This window comes from Marmota flaviventris, chromosome 4, assembly GCF_047511675.1.
Source record: "Marmota flaviventris isolate mMarFla1 chromosome 4, mMarFla1.hap1, whole genome shotgun sequence".
NCBI lineage: Eukaryota > Metazoa > Chordata > Mammalia > Rodentia > Sciuridae > Marmota > Marmota flaviventris.
In genome coordinates this window covers 95,470,802-95,493,930 of record NC_092501.1, presented here as the reverse complement: position 1 = coordinate 95,493,930, position 23,129 = coordinate 95,470,802, and the positions used below count along the sequence as shown (strand labels likewise).

At 30.9% G+C, this 23,129-nt stretch overlaps 1 protein-coding gene and 1 non-coding gene across 13 annotated transcripts in view; both read right to left on the bottom strand.

Moving 5' to 3' along the window:
• Positions 1 to 1,531: 1,531 nt before the first annotated feature.
• Rbm26 (RNA binding motif protein 26) overlaps positions 1,532 to 23,129 on the bottom strand; it is a 78,874-nt gene continuing 57,276 nt past the window's right edge. For 7 of the 12 annotated variants that reach the window (XM_071611394.1, XM_071611402.1, XM_027941541.3 and 4 more), the window contains 5 exons: positions 21,296 to 21,382; positions 12,710 to 12,823; positions 9,819 to 11,013; positions 9,171 to 9,229; positions 1,532 to 5,260 (listed from right to left, as the gene is read on the bottom strand). In XM_071611394.1, coding sequence (XP_071467495.1) covers positions 10,924 to 11,013; positions 12,710 to 12,823; positions 21,296 to 21,382 — 291 coding nt within the window. In that variant the 3' untranslated portion in view covers positions 1,532 to 5,260; positions 9,171 to 9,229; positions 9,819 to 10,923. The remainder of the gene's footprint in view (positions 5,261 to 9,170; positions 9,230 to 9,818; positions 11,014 to 12,709; positions 12,824 to 21,295; positions 21,383 to 23,129) is intronic. The other 5 variants (XM_071611396.1, XM_071611395.1, XM_071611397.1 and 2 more) reach the window with 5 other exon arrangements.
• Positions 4,332 to 4,436, bottom strand: LOC114097668 (U6 spliceosomal RNA). The gene has a single exon (XR_003583617.1). It is a non-coding gene; the product is annotated as a U6 spliceosomal RNA (small nuclear RNA).

Sequence of the window (23,129 nt, the reverse complement as noted above, 5' to 3'; positions counted from 1 at the left end):
AATTGAAGAAAATGCTGTTATTATCACTGTATACCCTCAAATACTGGAATTCATTTCATATATTGTATATTATATCTAAAATGTGCCCATTCCCATTTAGATAAAAGCATTACTATAACAAGGACAGCTTGAAAAATATAGTTTGCTGGATATTATTTTCCTATCCTTGTATTTGAATACACTATCAGGTTAATTCCGCATCACGTATGACCACAAGAATAGGATTCTAATTAGTATGTTATGCTCCATGTATGTATAATATACCAAAATGCACTCTACTGTCATGTATATCTAAAAAGATATATAAAAAAAAAAAGAAAAATATGGTTTGCAAGAAATTTTTCTTTCCAATAGGGTGGATTTTCTTTTCGAAACCTTTTTTAATGAAAGGAAAGAAAAAAAAAAAAGGAAAACTAGGTGGAACAATTATCTTCCCATTGTCTGACTGTCTTTTATACTCCATTTCATATTTATGTGCACCAGTATGAAGAAAACACAAATAGTTTTCAGGAAAAAAAAAGCAGTTTGAAGATTAAAGTATAGAGATTTCCTGGTTATGAATTCTTAATTGGTGACCAAATTCTTATAATATGGTATTAGAAATGGGAATTACAATCCTGATACTCCCACTATTTTATCTTAATAAAGATATGCCATACCTTCAACATAGACTACTCCAAAAACATTTTCTTAAAAATAAAAATGTCATAAAAAATTATTTAAAAATATGTAGTTCCAAGAAAGGACTGCTGTGGTTCACAAAATCCTGGAGACTATATGTTGTGGAAAACATCAGTAACAGTTTCAATACTATATCACAGCTTAATTATTTTACTAATAAGCATAATATGATTTGCCATAATATAAACATGGAATAAATTCAATTGAGTTCTAAAATGTGCAAACTCAACTTATGCTATTTTCAAAGTTAAATTATGATAAGTACCTACCTAGATATTTGCATGTATTATCAGCTTTGTAAATGATAACATGCAAAATTTATCAAGTTTTAAAAATCAGTATGCTCTGACTAAGCAATTCTGAGGATATATCACAAATAATCAAAGGTACAGATTTTCAAGGATATATTCATACATTCAAGGAATGGAAAGGCCTATCTACCCAAACTAAGAATTGATTCATTACATGATTCATCTACAAATGATGGACTCTTAAAGATGGTATTAACTCTGCAATAGGCTACAAAATAAACTGTATAGTCACATTTTAAAAATGTCTAGTGATCATTTATAGATGAAAGGCTATTATACTACATCTTGGCCTTTTAACATTTCTAGCTTCTCTACAATGACACATACTACATATGATCTTTTAAAAGAACTAAAAAGGACAAGTTTGTTCTTTGTGAAAAAAATATATTTGGGTTTAAATGAAGGCTAACACAATCTTCAAATACTGTAAAGGCATGAATATATACACATACATCTGCAAATATATGTGTATATATAAAATGACTATATTGTTAAAATAATTTTACCAAGATTAACAAAAGTTCTCCATTCCACAACCGTTATCTCTTTAGATTTTTTTATTGAAACAGTGAGATGAAAATGCATTTTTGCAGAGTTTTTATAAAATCCATTTGATAAAATTAAATATGAAATGAACATGCTAAATGCTGGGAAAGTAGGCCAAATCAGATCAGAAGGGAAAAAACTTCAGGTGAAAATTCAGTTAGAGAAATTTGAAAGCTTTCAAAGGCCTCGGGGATTGATACTTCCCTTTTAGAAATCCATGGAATTCCTCATTTGACATCATAATAGTATTTCTATACTTATCACTCCTAAATTGTTGGCCATAAATGAATAGAGAAAACTTCCACCAGTGAAGAGGCAGAAACTAGAGAGGAAAAGGGTAATGAAAATTTATGTATGCATATGTGAGAGGAGTTATTAAGCTATCAACACACCAGAACCAAAATTAAATTAAAAAAATAAGAATGAGAGTGAAGAAGCAAGAGAAAATGTGGAGCCATTTCTTTGTACAGACAATTTTCAGAATTCTCAACTGTTAATGCCCATCGGGTACATATCTTTCTAGTTCATAATAATATAGCTGATGCAAGATGTAGGACAATTCTAAACGTTAACAACTGTTTTTAGTAAGACTATTTTATTTTAAAATTTTTGAAATATAAAAATAATAAACATTATGGATATTTAACAAACAAAACATAATTCAACTATAAATAATAAAAATGTTGACAACCCCACATAAACCATGTAATACTATAAACATTCTAAGCATACAAGAGTAGTTTCTAGTTCAAGTTTTGCCTTTTTTAAGTTCAAGTTTTATTATCACTTTAAAAATAAACAAAAAGCTGCTACAGCTTAACCAATTACTTTCGCTCCACTCAAAGAGCAGGGAATATTTTTCCCCATGCCAACACACATTCATGAAATGGGATACTTATGGGCACAGGTATTAAACACTGGAACAATCCAGTCTTCAGACAAGAAAAAACTCCTTTGGTGTTTTTAGATTCAGCAGTCCACAGAAACTAAGTTAAAACAAACCACTTGTTAAAGGAAATCTTGTGCCAGACAGTATGTTCTGAAGTAGTACCACTCAAAACAAGTTCAGGATTCTGAGAATCAAAAGTAAACATATATGAATGCTTTGCTGATACTTAACAATAGTATCTTAAGAACATTCACTAAGGTGCTGGAATAAAATTTGGGGACAAAACAAAAACTCTACACATCAATGCAAAACTTGTACAATGTAATAATACATCTCTTAATAACTCATCAAGTATTCTGCAAATAGTCAAGAATTACTCTGCCTACTGTTGAGTGAAAGAAGGCAACTTGAAGCAGAGTAAGATTACATAATATTTTAGTACTAGAGAAGTTTTCCAATTGACATATGAGAAAACAGCCATGCTGAATACATTTTTTAAAATTTTAGTCAAATTAATAACCTTCTTATCAAAATAATCTTTTAGGGGAAGCTGGGCACAAATAAGTGTACAGTCATTCTGTACCATTTCCTTAACTTATGAGGTGTTTCAAATAGGCTGGGCTCTTTACTTGACTCAGCATGAACCACTTTTATAATTATGCTGCTAGATTAGAATAAATCATAAGCAATCACAGATTAAAGCCTAGCAAAGTCTAGACAACAGGTTCAAAATGATTAATGAAAGGTTTTGTAGCACCAACGACTTTTTCCTAAGACACTTGAGGGGCCTGTATCACTTTAAAGTATTATCTTGTAAACAAGACCAAAAATATTCAGTTGATCTGTACTTTGAGCATAAATATTTATAAACTCTATTAAAAAAACAAATATAGCATGACTAGAGTGGCTAATAGTGTAAAATCTAAGTATATTGAAAAATATAAAGATATATAAAAGGCTTCCATAATGCAATCATGCAGAGGTAAACCACTTCATTCATTACATAAAAGTGATTCTGTACAGTTATCTACACATAGCTCCATGAGAATCCTATTTAAGAAAATTTAAAAAATGAGAACCTATCTTTAATCAACATATGAGGATTTAAATACATAACTGACCAACTGGATCTCACAGCGATTTTCAAAAAACACAATGATCTTAATGAGAATCAAATCATCTTGACTTTTGATTCCCACTGGCATATTCAATTTGCTTTAATTTAAAAGCAAAGGGAAAAACCATGACAAAGTTGAAGGTGGTAGTAAATGGTCCACATCCATTAAAATAACAAAATTTAAGAGCAAGTAGGGTCTCTTCAGAAGATGTTCTTTGGGTTCTAATCTAGCAGCTGAACTACTACTTTAGGGGCAGAGAGTCCTTCCTTGAAAATCAAAAGTACCAAACTAATCTGGGAAAATGTTTTTGAATTTCCGGTAGCTAGCTACCTGCTAGTTTGTAAATGCGAATGCCCCCGGCCCCCTCAAAAAAGTCAAGTTTAAGAAAACAAATGCCTTGTTAATAACTATCAGAAGACTTTTCACAATATGACTTTTCCCTTAACCATGCCTGTGTAACCAACGTGGATCAAAACAGATAATATTATGTTTATTACATTCTCTTCATTTTTTATAAGACAATCACGATGCATATTCAAGGGGAAAATAATGTAGAATAGTCAGCTTTGCACACAAAAAAAGTATGTCTGGATGAACTTAAAAAAAATGGTGAATAGAATCAGTGTAACTTCACTTTTCTAATAAAGACTTGAGTGCTCAAATGCCTAAGAATCTATGAAGGAATACTGAGAAAATTTTTTAAAAAATATTGAGTGTACATGAGATTTAATCATAGTCTTGGTAATTCTAAGCCATTGTTTATAAATAATTTGTATACACATTTTTAAAAATATGGAACGCTTCACGAATTTGTGTTATCCTTGAGCATGGGCCATGCTAATCTTCTCTGTATCATTCCAATTTTAGTATATGTGCTACTGAACCAAGCACTATGCACTTTTTAAAGCAGCTGAAACTATATAGTCTTTAACAATGTTAGACACATTATACTATTTCCCCTTGCTCATCTTTGATCATCTTTTGATGTTTGATTACAAGTGAAGAAAACAGGAAAAGCTGTGTAAACTGGACATTTAATAGATCTCTTTCAATATTTATAATCCACAGAGCATCATTTATTACTCAAAAAGAAAATTATTCTCCTTGTTTTGAAGAGCGAAGAATTAAAAAAAATAATATTTGGGTAAGTGGTGCTGGCAATGAAGTATATTCATTAAGAAATGGGCAAGCATTACAGTGTGTAAAAATATCTCATTTGTTCAAAATTATTTTAAGTGACTCTTGTAATCTCAGAAATATATCTTAAAACCAAGAAAAAACTAAAACCAAACTATGCTTAACTTTTTAATTCATTTTCTTCATTATAAATTGTTCATGCTAATGAACACACACAGTATCATGGCTTTATAGATTTCCCAGACACAATTCTCAATTTGGCTGAGGTTGAATGTACTCATATTAGGAAACTAAGAGGCCTTGTTCCTTCTTTAAGGTGTTTAAAAAAATAGTGGCTATAAAGTAAGGGGAAAAAACCTTTATGAATAAGGTCACACAGAACACACATTCAGATACTTCTGGACTCGGGTGTACTGTAAAGATAAAATGCTAATTATAGTACATGTAAACATCTATTCAATTGATAAAGGGCAACAAAATGATAGGATGATATTATCATTAACAGTCGTCTCCGGACAGGAACAGGTCTTGCTCTTGTAGTCACAAAACTAAATTCAGGCAATGATGATCTCTCTCTGCTGAAAAAAGAGAAGACTATTAAAAAAAAACTTTGCAAGAAGCAAATAATTCTAAAAATTGAGTCACACCATAAATTGATCTCCAACTTTTCTAAACATTAAAATAATCTTTTTGAGAAAGGAATCATAATCAAAGTTGCAGACAAATTACACAAAGGACTAGCTTTGGACTAAAGTGATTTTAACAAAACTTCTCTGCATCATGCTTCTTTGAAACATCAAGCTTCCAAAACTCACAGCACTATAACATGGTTCTGACTGAAATTTTCAGTTAGGAAATCTAGATCCTTATCAGGTTATATATTCATAGAGATGTGGGTAGGCAGAGAAAAATTTAAAAAATATGAACTCCAAGGTATTTTAAATAAAAATAAAAATTTTCTTTAAAGTAATTGCAAGGTATAACTAATTTCCTTAAATTCCATTCAATTACCATTTCATTCTTTAAACACTCTGTATGATATAAAATTCTATACTAAGTACTAAGGTCAAAAAGAAATGCATCAAAATGAGACAGTGTCTGGTATACCAAAAAAGACTAACTTTGGATGATGAGAAGAAAAGTGAATGGATGAAATAAAGAAACACGAAGGGAGAGACTTAGGAAGGAGTAAATATAAAAATGTGATGTGAAATTAAGAGTGCTTTCAATTAATTAAGTAATGAGCACAAAATACTAACAAAGTGCAAGATATTAGGTGTTTTTCTACTAAAGAAGTATGATGTTCTCATTTGAAATTATTGACAATGGGAGTAATGTTCACCAAAATTTCTTTCTTCCTAGGACTTTTAGGTAGCTATCTTAGAAGACTGTTTCATTTGATAAGTATATAATGTCAAAGAGAAAAAAATAGAACTATTCTTTTCTAAAAATCATATACATACCTTAGAACTAGCCAGTTCAAGATGTTAACAAAAATAAGTTTCTAATATATGGGAAAAAGAAATTTTCCTTCTGCCTTACAAATATTTTACAGTGGTGATTTAATTCTACATTAAATTTCCATTTTTAATTTATAGGATTTTAGAAGTTCTGAAAGAAAGCTCAAAAAAGTGAACTAATTTAACAATCATACAGGACATCTGTTTTAAAAGGCTAGCAAACTTTTTATAAAAGGGGGAGAGGCTCATAAATACTTAGGTAAATTCTAGGAGAACTAAATCTAATTTTCTATAATTAGTCTGTATTATGTGTAAGGGGAAAAAAGAAAATATGGATGGATAAAATCTGTATGATACTCTGATACAATCATTAATATTTCAACATACCAAACAAGCAACTGCTTTTTTTTTTAAAAGACCTTTATGCCCAATAGTTAGTGTTCCAAATAAGACTGGAAATACAGTGCCCCAAAACCAGTTTTAGTAACAAGATGTTTTCTTCTATTAAGTTCAGCTATACTTGTTATAAGTAATCAGCTAAAACAGTGAAGCCTTGTCTTTACACTACTGGTTGTTACATTGGATTATATGACAATAAAACAAAAGTTATGGAATATTCTCCATTCCTGCATCATAGTTTCATTAAATGTATGGGCATCAATTAAATACTTAATTTTTATAATGTTACAATTATCCAATAACACTTAAAACAACAACTGCTTAGAGACATAAAATACTGAAATATGTAAAATGACAACTCAACCATCCCTTGAGGTAATCCTAATCAATCTTTTAACCAGTAATATATGATTTTCCTGTTTTTTCTTATAAGCAGATAACCTACGTTGCCCTTAATCCTTTTCCCATCCCCAACTCTGCCTGCAACAGCTCATATATGCACAGTAAAGCAAAAAACTTGTTAGTTGAATTATAGAATTTAAAAATGTTTCTACTTTTAGGTAGCATATTGTAAAAAAAAGAAAGTAAACTGAAATGAACAGAGGATTTAAATCCATATTTGCATATGAAGAGACTTTCTGCATTACAGGCAGATATTTTTATTTTTAAACCTTGAGTTTAGAAACAAAAGGAAAAGTTATAATAGGGAAATGGAAGTTGCTAGTGAATAGAGAAGTTAATTTTTACTTATTAGTAGGTTGAATGGAATTTGGGAAGTCTACATATAAAACTGTACCAAGGGATATTATATGTATTATCAAAACGACATCTAAGTTGTTTCCACTGATAAGATGATAGAAACAACAGCAACAACAGACATAAAGAATTGATTTATATATATTAAATTGTTTTGGAACACTAAAATAGCACCAAAGAAACTACACGTTTGAAAGGGATCTTAGAGATCATCTAGTCCAACCCCTTTCATTTTACAGACAAGGAAACAACCCTGGATAAGGTAAGAGACTTGTCTAAGGCCACAGTTAGTTGCAGAGCTGAGACCAAAAACTGTTATCTCTTAACACTTGTCCAGTTTTCTATACTAGGTCACCTTTGGATATAAAAAATTAGTGGGATGGACTAGATTGGTGATTCTCAGTATTTGCAATCACATTCTCTAATAGAAACTCAAAGGCTATATTACCTCTGATATTACAACATTTAACACTCCCAAATATTAATGCCTTACTAATTATTGTGGAAATTTCACTAAGACTGTAAGTATAAACCCTCTAAAGAGAAGTTTAACTGTATCCACTGTTTAGCAAAATGGTCTCAGTGACTGAAAAGACCATCAAAAGAAATTTTTGTAAAATTGATAAGAATTAACAAGGGAGGTAATTGTCACCCCATTACTGGAGATTTAAATATGCATTCATTCACTATATTATCCAACAAACATTTGAGTGCCCACATGAGCCAGGCTTTATGATAAGCAGTAGAGATAAAAAGATGAATAAGACATGGTCCCCTTCCTAGAGGAGCTTGTAACATATAACCAGATAAATTATATTACAACATAAGTATTGTAACAAAGATATGAACAAAGTGCTGCATTAAAAGGGAGGGTAAAAGTATGAACTTCCTGATGACAAATAAATATATTAATTTTGTGCAGTATCTCTGAGATAAGAACTACCACATTTACTATAAACACAATCTCATGACTTATCAATAATTAGGAAAGAAGTAGTAATGTAGTTTAATTTTTTTTTTTGGGGGGGGGGGCTGGCACAAGTGGGGACGCCTGTAATCCCAGTTACTCGTGAGGTTGAGGCAAAAGGATCCCAAGTTTAAGGCCAGTTTCAGCAACTTAGCTTGGCCTTCAGCAACTTAGAGCTAGTCTCAAAAACAAAACAAAACAAAATAAATAAACAAACAAAAAAAAAGTAGGGGGTGGGGGTTGGGAGGAATCTGGAGATGTAGCTCAGTGGTGAAGCACTCCTGGGTTCAATCCCCAGTACCAAAAACAAAACACAAAAAGTTGGCACTGAATCAGAATGCTTATATTCAAATCTAGTCCTTCCACTCATGAGCCATGACTTTGGGTAAATCACTCCATTTCTATTAGCCTAAGTTTCCTTATCTGTAAAATGGGAATTAATGACTACTTAAATTTAATGAATACTTTAAATAAAAGAACATGTAAAAAGTACAACACAGAGAATGAGTATTTAGAAACATACCCATAAAAATCCATAATAAGTAACATTTATAATTAAAACCATACTAATGTCTATAAAAGTATAATTTCTGAACCTAATGAATGTTGGTAATATTTAATCTTCATACTGTCAGATCAAACTGAAACATACTTGTCTTCTGATTCATTTAAAGCAACATGGTTAAAACATTTAAAATTCTAGGTTACTAGGAAATTTAGGCTAGGTGTTTCTGGTTAGCTGTTTATGGGCTGAAATAAACAAAGCAGGTAATTTCAGGTACATTATAAGGGAATTTTACAGTAATTTTTGAAACATTGGGCGAAAATTTACTAATCAAATTATAAAGCCAAAAATCAGCATGGAGATTTAACTGGCCTTCGAAAGATTTACTTTCTTTATAATACCTGTTTGGTGTAAAGAGAAGAAACGTGAGCCTCTGCCAATTTGGCACCTTTCACGACTACTAAAAAGAAAAGAAAAGAAACTTACCTAATGAATCAGAATAGCACATAGTCAACATACAAAAGACTACATAAAAGTATATCATAGATATAAGTAAAGTTTTTGGTAAAGTAAGTATTTTTGACAACTGAAATCTGAGTGTGTAATTTTAAATATAAGCAACTGCAAGTCAAAACATTCCTACAAAATAGTATTACCATCAAGAAAGTACAACTTCAACCCAAAGTGTATGGGGAAGTTTAAAAAAAAAACAGCATCCATAAATGGAATTAGTTTTTGATTATAAGGTCTCCAATATGAATGAAAGTGATTTTTTAAAATGTGATTTTTAATATTATCTCTATAATCTCAAGAGAGGCAGAAACACTTGTAATTGAAATGATGGATTTTAAAAATAAATATAATAATCTCCTACCCCCTCATTCTACAAAGAATATATTTATTTCCTGAAAACCGCTATATCAACTTTCAATAATCATGTTCACTTGCCAGAGAAATCCATTTAAAAATCACAATATTGTTGCAAATTTCAAAGATTTTTATACAAGTATAGGAAATGCACACTTAAAGTATCAGACTGGAACACTTACCAAACAGTGTTTTCCTAAAGTAGTATCTATAGTACATTTCTTTATTCATACATCTTCAAATGGTCAAGTTTTCTTTCATACATCCAAAATGTAAAATGATGCTTTCTTATTCACCAAATGTTAGCTCTACTTGAAGTCTGGCTCCAAACTAATCAGCCTGCTTTTAAATTTTAAAACATCTGTTGAAAATTTATAGGATGAAACCAAACTGAAGTGGTAGAATTTTAAACATTGGATTGTACATTATTGTAAAGGTATCATTAATCATTAAGAATAAGTGATTATAGCTTCTTCTGTGATAATTGGGGGGAAGGGTAGATCACCATCTGGAATGGTCTATTTATTTTAATTTTTTATTTTCTTTTTTTTCCTTTGTTCTTTTTCTTTCTTTTCTTTTTTCTTTCTTTTTTTTTTCTTTTTTTTTAATCAAGGAACATTGTCTTGGACTTTTTTTTTCTTTTTGTCACTTTTTTCTTTTCTTTTCTTTTTAAGAGACCATTCCACTTTATTTTTAACATCCAGATGCATAAGGACTCATATGTAAAGCAGTCATACACCATTATTATTAAAACCCATGTGATAAAATACATACACAAGTCCAACAAAAGGCTAATACATAGTAAAGCCTAAGCATACTACTATGTAATATTATGAATACATAACTTGGAGACTTTAGTTAGAGTACTATGTTATCTATTCATTTTGAAAACATTCATTAAGATTTTAAATGCAAATTCATTCCTTATTTGGAGTAAAACAAAATCCTCTAAATTATAACAAGTATTGGGTCATATTTTTTCAGACCTATTCATTAAATTACAAAGAACCCAAAGAATTCTGTAATGTTCAGTAGAAGTATGTAATAAAAACATTGCATATTTCTAGTGTGATGTCTTTAGCAATTGTTTACTGAAATAAAATGCAAACATCAATCTTTCAAAATACAGGATCAGAAGGTAGTTTTCTTCTCTTTTGTCTATTTGTGAAATCCATCTTCATCACATTTTACCAAAAAATTGTTTTTACAAATATGTAAAAGTACATTAGATAATACTAATGAAACACAGGTAGAGTTCTAGCATATGCCGATCAATGATCAGTCAAATCATCTTCTCCAAGAACGAGATTCATTGTCCTCTTCTTCTTCATCATCATCTTGAAGTAATGAGTCATCCACCAAAGACTCTTCCTGAAACTTTAGGTTAAAATGTATTTAGGAATTTACCCAACAAAAAAAAAAAAAGAAAAGAAAAGAAAAAAAAAAAGGTGACACTTTTAAACACTGATCTCTCTGAGTCGAATACAATAGGTATTTTTAAAGCTAGAACATTAAAGAAACAAAAGTAACTGTTATCCACTCAATTATTTCTATTCTGTTGCTTGCAAGAAACAAGCACCAAAGAAATACCAAATTAAGACTTTGTATATGCCATTTCTCCTGCATCTAACAAATTAAACCACCATCTGTACCTTCAAAATACTACTACTTAATACTTCTTTAAAAAAAGAAAACATTAGGTTTTTGATTCTAACTCTGAACACTAAATTAACTAATGGCTTGTAAAAATTCGACTAAATTATCTATTTCTTTTCTGCTATACGTAACAAACATTTTATAGCATTCTTTTCTTTTCCCCAATCCCTTCATAAAAGTTTCTCAGACTGCTGTTCCAGACTTTTCAAAATACCTAATACCAGGAGCTCTCCTGCTTTTCTCCCCATTCAATTCAAACTCATGGAAGGACAAAGGTATAATCTAAAACATAAAATGACAAATCATGTATATGAGTTTCAAAGTATACATTTTATTCTTTCATTTGACTATGGATATGTATAACAGCCTTGAAATGCTCTTCTAACAAAATGAAGTGCCATTATGAAAATCTAACAAAGGTAAAAAAAAGAATCATTTAGTCTCCTCACCTTACCTTTATTTCTTAACCTCTTACTTTTCCCTACAGTTTCCTTTATGACTAGGCAAAACAGAGTTGCTTACTTTTAAAATTTTTGGTTTCAAAGTGTTCTCTCACTTCACTGTTTAAGATGCCCACACCTTTCAGTCATCATATTAATCACTATTACCCAAGAAAAATGCACTTTTCCATACCTATTCTGAAGTTTGTGGTTCTGCCTAAAATACGTTTCTCACTATATTTCCAGCTCCAGAATCTGGTTATGGAAAGCTATGTTATCACTCAGGGTCCAGCTCCACTGTCAATACCACCCTTGAATATTCTTTTGGACAGAAACAATCTCTCCTCCCTCAGGGTTTTCACAGCACGTTGTTCAAATCTTTATTCAGCATATCAGACTGCCTATTATTGTAATTAGTTTCTCAGGTATCTGCCACCACCCTCCTTTCCAGATTATAAGCTCCTTGATAGGGACCGTGTCTTATTCATTCTTGTGCCTATCACAGAATCTAGCATATAGTAGGCATTCACTAATGAACTAAAACGATATGAATTACAAGAAAGCTGAAACGTTAATACAGCAATTGAATAGAATAGATATCCTAAAACTTAAAATATTACAAATTTCCTGTGGATAAAAACTAATGAATAATTATTGTCTTCTAAGAGTAAATGAAAACTAAGTGTATGTGTGTGTGCACACATAGATATTTAAATATATGTGTGCACACATACACATAAATTTAAAATATGACTTTCATATATTCTCTCTTTGGATTAGTAATCAATAATCCTTGTCATGAATCCAGAAAATTTAAAGTCATCTGCATTATTCTGATATCCCCTGTCTGGAATATGGCTCAAGAACAAAAGCTTTATGATGAGATCACGGCCATTTAAAAAAAAAAAAAAAAATCACACTTTATATATATACTACGAACAATAAAGGGCAAAAACAAGTGGAAAAGAAAAACATACTTCCTCTTCATCAGGTTCAACATCTTCTGTTTCCACAGCTGAAATATTAGTTATGGGTTTATTCCATGCCAGTTTTAGATCCTGCCCTTTAAAACGAGCTCCATGAACTGCAGCCTAAAAAATTAAGAACATTGGTATATAGAACATTAATAATTTCTGAAAAAAATAAATTTTGTAGTGCCTAATATTTAAATTAAAATAGCCAAATTCAACTGTAGACGACTATCTACTCATTTGCTTTTTTGGTTTTACTATTTATTATTATAATTTGCAATTTATTTTTTATGGTTATTTATTTCTAAAAATCACCAGACTTGTGATTCAATAAACTTTACAAAAGAATACAACAATAATTTTTCATAACTGAGTAAAGCTATTTTACTACTGACCAATATTTGACCAGAAGAAATATATTTACAATACAATAATAGCTACTATATAAAACAACAATCCCAAGGCACTTCAATTTCAAATTCTTGGCTGTAGTTTCTGAATCAATGTCTAATTAAAATTAATAGGCTAAGTGAATTTTATTGCATTTCAATTGTTAATTTAAAAATGACATGTATAGTAACTACTAACTAGAAGCCTTTAACAAATACAAGAAAAAGTTTGCATGTATATTATCATCAAATTACATTAAATAATCATGACTACCATAAAAATGTTTGATGTATAACTGATATAAATATAAACATCTCAATAAATGAAGTGAAAACCCTGAACTGTTCTACTGGAAAGAGCAGTATTTCCTACAAAGCTTTTAGAACTGAATATTATAAAATTTGAACTAAGGAAATAGTCAAGACTAAGTACTTGCTACATTAAGTGACTGGTTTGGAAACAGGACATTCAAATTAAAGTAACATGAATGAACATAAATCAATGTTAGCAACATATTGAAATAACTCATAGTCACAAGATTTATAGTACAATCTCAAAAGTACAACATAATGTGAAATGTAGAAACAATTACATGTTCTGTGACTTGTGAACAGAGTTGTGTAATATTAAAGTCCCCAGGTATAAATTTTAAATCTGCACATATAAATTTATGATAAATTTAAAAGATTTTGTGCCTATTAAAATCCAGCTGCAAGTTTTTTAGTTCATGGCCTCATAACAATGTTACAGAATTAGAATTTTTTAAAAGTTACACAGTGCAAATAACTTCTGATTTAAGATAAAATTACATTTCCTCATCCCAATGCAAATACAGTCAATCTATATAAAGATGACATTTCTTTGAAATAAACTACCAAAGTACCAAGCTAAAGTCAGAAAAGATTTTTTAAAAATCTGAAGCAATATTTCTTTTCTTTTTGGTGGTGCTGGGGATTGAACCCAGGGCCTTGTGTATGTGAGGCAAGCACTCTACCAACTGAGCTATATCCCCAGCCCCCTAAAGCAATCATTTCTACAGACTTTTAAAAAAGATATGCTATAAAATTTTCTAGGTCCTAAGTTTCACAGATGAATTCTAATAAACTTTTAAGAAACATCTACCTAAATCTCAGAGCACAAAAAAAGATGGAAACTTTCCAATTACTTTTATAAAGACCAGTAATACAGATTCCTGACAAAAATAATGCTTCTCCTAAAATTTGCAATCCAATCTTACTTTTAAAACTTGATTTAAAAAGGGAAGAGCAAGAGCCAGGCGCGGTGGCACACACCTGTAATCCTAGAGTATGAGGAAGGAAGATCACTAGTTTAAAGCCAGACTCAGCAAAAGTGAAGTGCTAAGCAACTCAGTGAGACCCTGTTTCTAAATAAAATACAAAACAGGGCTGGGATGTGGCTCAGTGGCTGAGGTCCCCTGAGTACAATCCTTAATAACTCCCTAAGAAAAGGGGGGAAAGAGGTAGAAGGAGGAGGAGAAAGGAAGAGAGAAGAGCAGATTTTAATGATTTAGCAAAGAAATATAAAAATGAGATTTATACCAGAAATGGTTAGTTCAATGTTCGGGAGCAATACAAATGGAAGGGAGGGGGACCTTCATAGCTTAATAAATAAAAAAGGCATGGTAAAAATCCATTTCTGATCAAAAACCTCTACAGCTTTTAATAAAACATGCAAAGTTTATATTCTATCTTAAGATAAAAATCCAGCATCATTGGCTGGGGATGTGGCTCAAGTGGTAGCGCGCTCGCCTGGCATGCACGCGGCACTGGGTTCAATCCTCACCACCACATACAAATAAAGATGTTGTGTCTGCCGAAAACTAAAAAATAAATATTAAAAAATTCTCTCTAAAAAAAAAAAAAAAAAAATCCAGCATCACACATAGTACTAAAAATAACAAAGCATTTTCATTCATTTCATGATGAAATATTACTGCTACTAATGCTTTTAACATTTTTCTGAAGGTACTAACAACAAATAATAAAAAGGATTAACTGTAGGGATCAAGATAAAACTATCTGAAAAAACAAAAATATCAAAAGATATTATTAAGATGGTATTTATATAGATGACCAATCTTCCCACATGAGAGATGACCAATCTTCCCACATACAAAACAGCAATAAAAAGATGCATTAATGGTAGAAAATTTTACAAATAATATGCACTACACACTGTCTCTCCCCTCCCATATATATATATATACATAGAAAAATCTAACTTATGGGATGGTGGTATAGCTCAGTGGTAGTACATTCGCCTAGAATGTGTCTGGCCCTGAATTTGCTCTCTTAGAATTTGCTCTCTAAGCTGTAATTTATGAACTGATTTCCTAACACAGTCCCACCTTACGGTGGTTTTACTTTCCAAAGTTTCAGTCAAACTTGATCCAAAAATATTAATGGAAAATTCCTGATAATAAACAATTCATTGCCATTCAGAGTACCATGATGAAATCTCAATTCTACATGGAAAGTGAATTATCCACAAAGCATCCACACTATATATACTACTTGCTCCAAGAAAAATCACATTTACATAACTTATATTACAGTGTATTATTTCTAATTACTATTGTAAATCTCCTACAGTAGCTATCTCATGTTTGGGGGGTGGGGTACAGTATAAATAAGGTTTGGCACTGTCTGAAGTCTCAGGCATCTACTAGGGAAGGAAGACATTGATAGGTTTGCTTTGATAAGAGAGGGACAAACACATAAAGAATACACAAAAATCAATTATGAGAAATCAGTAGACCATTCAGAAAAATAATAGGCAAATGGCATTAAGTTAACAGAAATAGAAATAAATAGCATTTAAGCATGTGAAAACAGCTCAACTTCAATCATAGGAGGAAAGTTAATCAAAACTGAAATGAAAACTGGGCATGGTATCATAACCCTGTAGTCGCAGGTTCTCAAGAGGAAGAAGCAGGACAATCCAATATTTGAGGCCAGCCTATACAACAAAGTGAGACACTGTCTTTATTCAAAACAAAACACAAAACAAACTGAATGAGTTCCCATTTTACAAGATAAAACTGTTTGATACCTCGCTGTATCAAGAATGAAGACAAAACTACATAACCATGATTTTCTGTTTTGTTTTGTCTTTGGCAAGTGGTAAAATCATTATGTAATATACACACTATGGCAAGAGCATTAAAAGTTAATGTATGCATATATGTATGTACACACATGTATGTATAATATGTATATTTTTTTTATTCCCAGTTTTGATCACTGAAAAGGATTAGTGACTATTAGCATCCCTAGTACTCAGACTGTGGTTTCTTTGTTTAATTAAAAAAAGAAAAGTTCCTTAGAAAAATAATAAATTCCATGCCTGAAGAGAAAAAGTATAAAGTGAGCCAAGAATACCTTTTTAAAATTAGAAAACAAGGACACTATTTAAACCACTAGAATCCTGTCAAAAAGATTCAAGAACCAATTTATACAGTTTATTGGGCAAAAATGGGACAATTTGAACATTAATAACTGAGAACAATGGATCAATAACCATGAAATGCTTAAAAATTATTATTAAAATATCAAGGAAAGTTAAGCTCTCATTGGATATTTGATATTTAAGAAATAACATATTTAAGCATTATATTGTTCTATTTTTTTTTACAGTTCTATTATTGAGACGTACACATTGAAATATGAACAGATGAAATGACATAGCTCCAATATAGGAAGGGAAATGTTGTTGTAGTGAATGAGATTAAGATTGGCTAGTAGTGGATAATTGCTGAAGCTCAATGATGAGCCTGTGGGAACTCATTTTACAATTCTAATTTCTATACTATGACCTACTAAAAGAAGTGTCTTCAAGCTAAAGCATTTTATTCATAGGCTTGCCTCCAGTCCTTTGACTATTTATGCATACACACATTCATTTGAGGCTTATTGCAATGTAGAAAGGAAAGCAAGCATACACACAACAGAAAGAAAAAAGGCTGAAAATCTGACAAAGGAGAAAGAAATAACTATGAAAAGTAGTTATGAGTTCCAAGTCTTACATGGAAAAAGTTTCTGGAAAACAATTTTTTGAATGAAATTTTTAAAAAAGGTAGATTATGCAAAATTAGACAAGTTTGTTTACCTTCTCAATTCTCAAGTCCTTTAGATTGTGGTTCCATATGGATTATACAAAATGAGCCTTTCTCAAGTTTATCTGACAAGAAAATTCTTTATTATGGGAGACTGTGCCAAAGCAGAGTTCTATGGAAACTGGCAAAAATTGTTCTAAGGTATAGGTGCGTAGGGGCAGGAGTTACTTTAAATGACCACGATGAATTCCATTCCTTCAACTCTGGAACTCAAGGCACATAGCCACTTTCTCCCAAGCTTCAAACCTAATGTTAATTAATTCTGCAAGCACAGTGCCCTTCATATACCATTAATAATTGTTAAGACAATAAAAGCACACATGAAAAATACTCTACATAATTTCATTTCTTATCTACTAACATTGTTCTGGCTATAAATTTACCATTTACTTAATGAATTTCATCAACTTCTGACTATTGATACTGTATTCTCTACAAACCCAATTCTGTACTTCTAATTTTAGAAGTTCTACAGAATAAGAGTTTTGATAACATTTACTCCATCTTGCCTTTATCCTGTTCCACTGATTTGCCAATCACTCCTCATATTAAAAAAAAAAAAAAAAAGCACAATAATACAATAATGGCTAATAGAGACTTTACTATATATCAGATCCTAACTTACAGGTTTTGAATCAGTAAAATCTCACAACTATTGCAAGTTGAGGGATGGGTGTCAAAATGTGTGCGTAGAACAAGGTTCTTTCTTTTTGATATGAAAAACTATACTTCTAAGTTTGGGATCATGGGCTTCATCTTTGGGACTGATTCTTCTAAGACAGTAACTTAACCATCCCTTCACCATCTCATTTTGAAAACAAGAACCTAGTATCCTAAAAAACATACTGGTAAAATTGAGAGTATGAAAAATAACATTCTATCTAATCAGTCATGTGATGAGTCTACTTTTTTCTAAATTCTATTTGGGTACTTACTCATCTTGAATACACTGGCACAGTGATAAGTAGAAAGTAAAATAAAAAATAATAGTAATCACTTTCTTACTAACCAGAATCGAAGCGTAATAACTACCTAAACTTAAAATTTAAAGTATTCTGCTTATATTCTTTAAAATACTTCAATTTTTTTCCTGGGGAAAATTTTTCTCTTCAGGTATGCCTGAATGACTCAATTATATTATACCTGTACTTTCATCTAGAACTATTATGTACCTATTGGCTTATTGAAAAACAAAGAAAAATTCATTTGCTCATCAACAACAATGGTCCAGAAAATAAGAAAAGAATATCAGTTAGAAATAAACACTAGCAAAAGCTGACAATTTTCTTTTCTTGGAAAGGCCTATCTTTCATATTGAATTTACATCTGCTTATATTTTTGGTATTAGAATTTCTTACATATATGATAGCAATAGTACATAACAATCTTTTTTAATTTTTTAAGCATTCTTCCCTGTCAAAAAAAAAAAAAAAAAATTGGCACTCCCTACCTCAAAAGCACTAATTTTCAAATTCCTAACCACTTTTGTTCCCTAATATCAAGAAATTTCAAAATTACTTTTCTCATCTGTATTTTGCTTGTATATGATCAGCTTCAACCTTTTTATTCTTTTCAAAGAGTGTTATGAATTTGTAAGAAACTTTTTAGCTTAAGAAATGTTTATGGTTTCACAACTTTTATAACTTAATACCAAATATTTATCATAGCAGTGGGAGTTATTTCTTCCAGCCTATTAAAAAAATCCAACTAAAATGGTATTTACACTGAACAGGTAACACTCTCTAGACATATGTAACTAAAACTTACTTATTCTGTTACTTATTAAAATTTCATATAATTTAGTCCTTAAGTCTTTCTTATATATTAATTCTTGGCTTTTAAATTGTTATTCAGTTTGGAAAATAAAAATATATAAAAATACCCCAATGATTCAAATGTATGAATTGCCAAGATCATTGTAATGTCATGTGTAGCTAATAAAAAAAAAAATTAAATTAAATTTAAAAAAATAAATAAATAAAAAATAAACATCTAAGGTAGAAAAGGCGATATCCAAGAAAGGAGTATGTCAATAGGGCTTACCAACAGCAAAACTTCCAGAAATTATTTTAAAAGGTTTTTAGTTTTTTTCTTATCCATGCAAATATTCAGTGATTAGTACGTATATATTTTTTTATTTGTGCATTCTAATTATACATAATAATAGGACTCATTATGTCATATTCATACACACACACATACATAACAACTTTTTCATGTTTCATTCCATAATACCTTCCCTTTCTTTACCCCCTTCCCTTTCTCTGATCTACTTTCTCCTTTACTGATCTCCCTTTTAAATTATTATTATTTGTTCTACTTTACTGATCTCCCTTTATCATCATCATCATCATCATCATCATTATTATTATTTTGACTATCAGGATTCATTGTGGTATTTTTATACAGGTTCTTACTAAATCTACAAACTTGGTAATATCATTTTTAACCTCTTGTCCAATAATAATTATCATTGTTTTATAATATCGCTATTTCCTAGAAATTAAGAAAAACATAAAGAAATGTTACTCAAACAACCTATCAATGGACTTAAAATTATCACCAAAACTGACTTTGAAAGGGAAGCTTATTACATGGCTTGTACAGACCAATATCTTTCAGAGAAAACTTGATTAAAGTTCTACATTTTTCAACAAAACAAATTTGAAAGAAAATTTTAAACTCTCACAATTATAAATAAATGACTTTTTACTTGGACAAAAGGTCTTTACATGATATAAGACTCAAAACTAGATTTTTAAGTGTTAGGTATAACTTAGTGGTAGAGTGCGTGCTTAGCATAGATGACAGACAGGTCAATCCGCAATACCACAAACCCAAAAACAAAACCTACCTGAGAGTTCCCTAGATTTTAAAGGATAAAAACTCAAGGATCAGGGATTCCTATTCTATGAAATAATACCCTAACTTAACCACCCCTACACACCCCACCAGAAACTAGATTATTCTAGGGTTCCAGTAAATACGTTTCTAAGACTTAGCAGACTCACAATCTTAACACTTGCTATAATGCCCAGAGAGTAACTCCTACCAGGTTAACCCTCAATGATGCTCCATTGTGCTGACAGGGGATACAAACAGAATAAAACAAGTTAGAAGGTTTTTCAAACTGATTATTTAGATCACCATCAACCTAAAACTTTTAAAAGGCATCTTCCAGTTAACTGTCTGGAAAACTATCTTGTGTTTTCAGTAATGCCAAAGACAAAATAGTTACATTGTCTTCCACATAAAGAATATACAGGGCTAAAAAGGCTATTATGAATCTCCCACAGGTGAAGATAACTTCTGGTCAGTCTCTGAAAAGACCACTCAACATTAACAACTATACTAAGAGTACTCTAAAAACTAGAGCTACATATCATATCTTGAGCAAAAAGAAGTACTAGTCTATTTGGGGATATGCTAAGCTAGAGGCACTTTAGAATTCAGCCTGCTGGAAACTAGGAAGCAACAGATGAGAGATAAGTATGAAGGGAAGACATGGACTGGGCTTGTGGTTCAGTGATAGAGCACTTGCCTAGCACACACAAGGCACTGGGTTCGACAAATAAAGGTATTGTGTCCATCTATAACTAAAAATGAAATTTAAAAAAAAAAGGGAAGACATCAGGATTATATTCTCTGGGCTTCTATCTTAACCCTTACAACTCATTCTGTCAAAGCAGACTTTGTTCTGGGAGAGTTAAGAAAGAATAATAATGGAAAGTAGGGTAGGATCTGTATCCTTAAAAAATATTTTAAAAGATTTCATGTGTCTAAAAAATATAACTTAACATTCAACTTGGTGACTATTACACACTCTTTCACTCTCTCTACATGTATGTATGCATGTTCGTGTATGTATATATCTTCTAATTGTATAACGCTACATGCAGACTTGCCTAACTGCTTTAGGACATTTCTTATAGCATGAGTTCCACTTCAAATATTCTACCTATTGTCAAACATATTTATTCATTAAATTTAAACATTCATTATATTAAACCTTAAAAATTATTAACCATTTAAATCTAAATTTTTGATAAATTACTTTTAATACTTACTGCTTCTGCTTCTGCTCTTGTCTTGAATGTAATTACTGCATGAAGTGAAGAATCATCAATCTGACAATCTTCAATTTCACCATATTGCTTTAAATTAAAAAGAAAAAAGTATTTTCACCAAATAAATATTCTGGAGCATCCACAATCCCAATGACATTAAAAACATATATATCACCCAGAATACATAACAATCCATACTGGTTAATAGAAAAGAATGGTGAATAATTTATTTTAGTACTTGGTATTATAAGATAAAGGGTAGCCCTATCTTCCAATCTCACTTCCAATTCCATACTTTCCAGAATTTGTGAACAGACTTGAGGGATATTATTCTTTAAATGAAGTACCAATGGTCAAAGTCTGAGTTCCCGAACTGACCTTCCTCTTACATTTACTACTCCAAGCCCAGAACATGCTATATTTGTTCTTAAAACAGCATACTGGATAATCAAAATACTATGAATTTTTTGTATCAATCCCAATAAATGGGGGTAAAAAAGATTCAGAGAATTTAAGCAATCTTCTGAAAGTAATTAAGTCAAATACTAAGATGCGAACCCTGGTCTTTTGATTAGAAAGTTTAACACCCCAACTAATCATGTTTTCACTTACTATACATTCTGTTATCCCACACCCTCTTACAAGACATTTAAAAGTTAAGCACACTATATTCTGCCTATTTTGGGTTTGTGGAATTTTTTTTTACCATATATAGGAGTAACTTTTATCATATAAAATTTATGTCCCTTATATATTAAGTTCTCACCCCTAACTAAAACTATAATTATAAATTTCATTAATCATACACGTGTGCGTGCGTGTGTGTGCGCGTGCACACATACACACACACAAATTCTGTAGAGCATAAGAGAATGGACAGTAGAGCTACTCAGAAACCAGTTCTGCTAGTTACTGTGTAAACCTGAACAAGTTACTTCATCTCTTCATGTTTCATCTTCTTCATCTCAAAAATGAGCAGAACAAAGGGTGATTCAAATAACTCCTAATATAATGAACTGTTTTTTAAAGCATACGGAATAATACATGCTATAAAATAAATGCTCTAAGTTTTAGCAATGATTTTTATCTCCATTATTACTGGTCTCAGCAGATAAATTAAAGAAAGTAGTCTGTTAGTCAAAATCAAAATGTGCAATAGCCAATGGTCCTTTGATTAATGTTGGCTTTCTTTTCTTCTGATATATCTCATGTGTTTCAGTTACACAAGTTATAATGGAAAAGTTCAACTTTAGACCTGTATTTCTATGTAAGATTGGTAATTTGTAATGTGAAATATCACTAACTTTTGAGTAGAATTCAAGTCTCCAAGGATATGAAAAAATTTCCATTTAGGGATTTTGAATATTTCTCAAAGCAAAATCATCTTAGTCTCAGCAAAACACAATCATAATAATAAACTGAAGTTGTTTGTTTGGATTATTTTAGCATATTCATTGCTAGTTTCCTAATTAGCTATATAACTATATGCAAGACACTTAAGTTATCTGGATCTCATTTCCCTTGTGGAAGGTATGAAAGTGATATACATAGCCAGGAAAAATTGGGTTATATTATCTCCAAATTCTTTTCTAGTTCTCTGATTCCTTTCCTTATCCCTTTGACTCCATCAAGCACAGGACTTTCCAGACTCCTCATCCTTAAATATTAATCATCCCAGTTATTTCTTAAACATACACCATTTCTTTTATGTCCTGACAAAATATGTTAGTTGCTTCAAGGCAGGAACATGACTATCAATACTTAAATCTAAATTTTCAAAAGGTTTAAAAAAAATCATAGTATAACTATATGCAAGTTGACCTATCCTTCAATA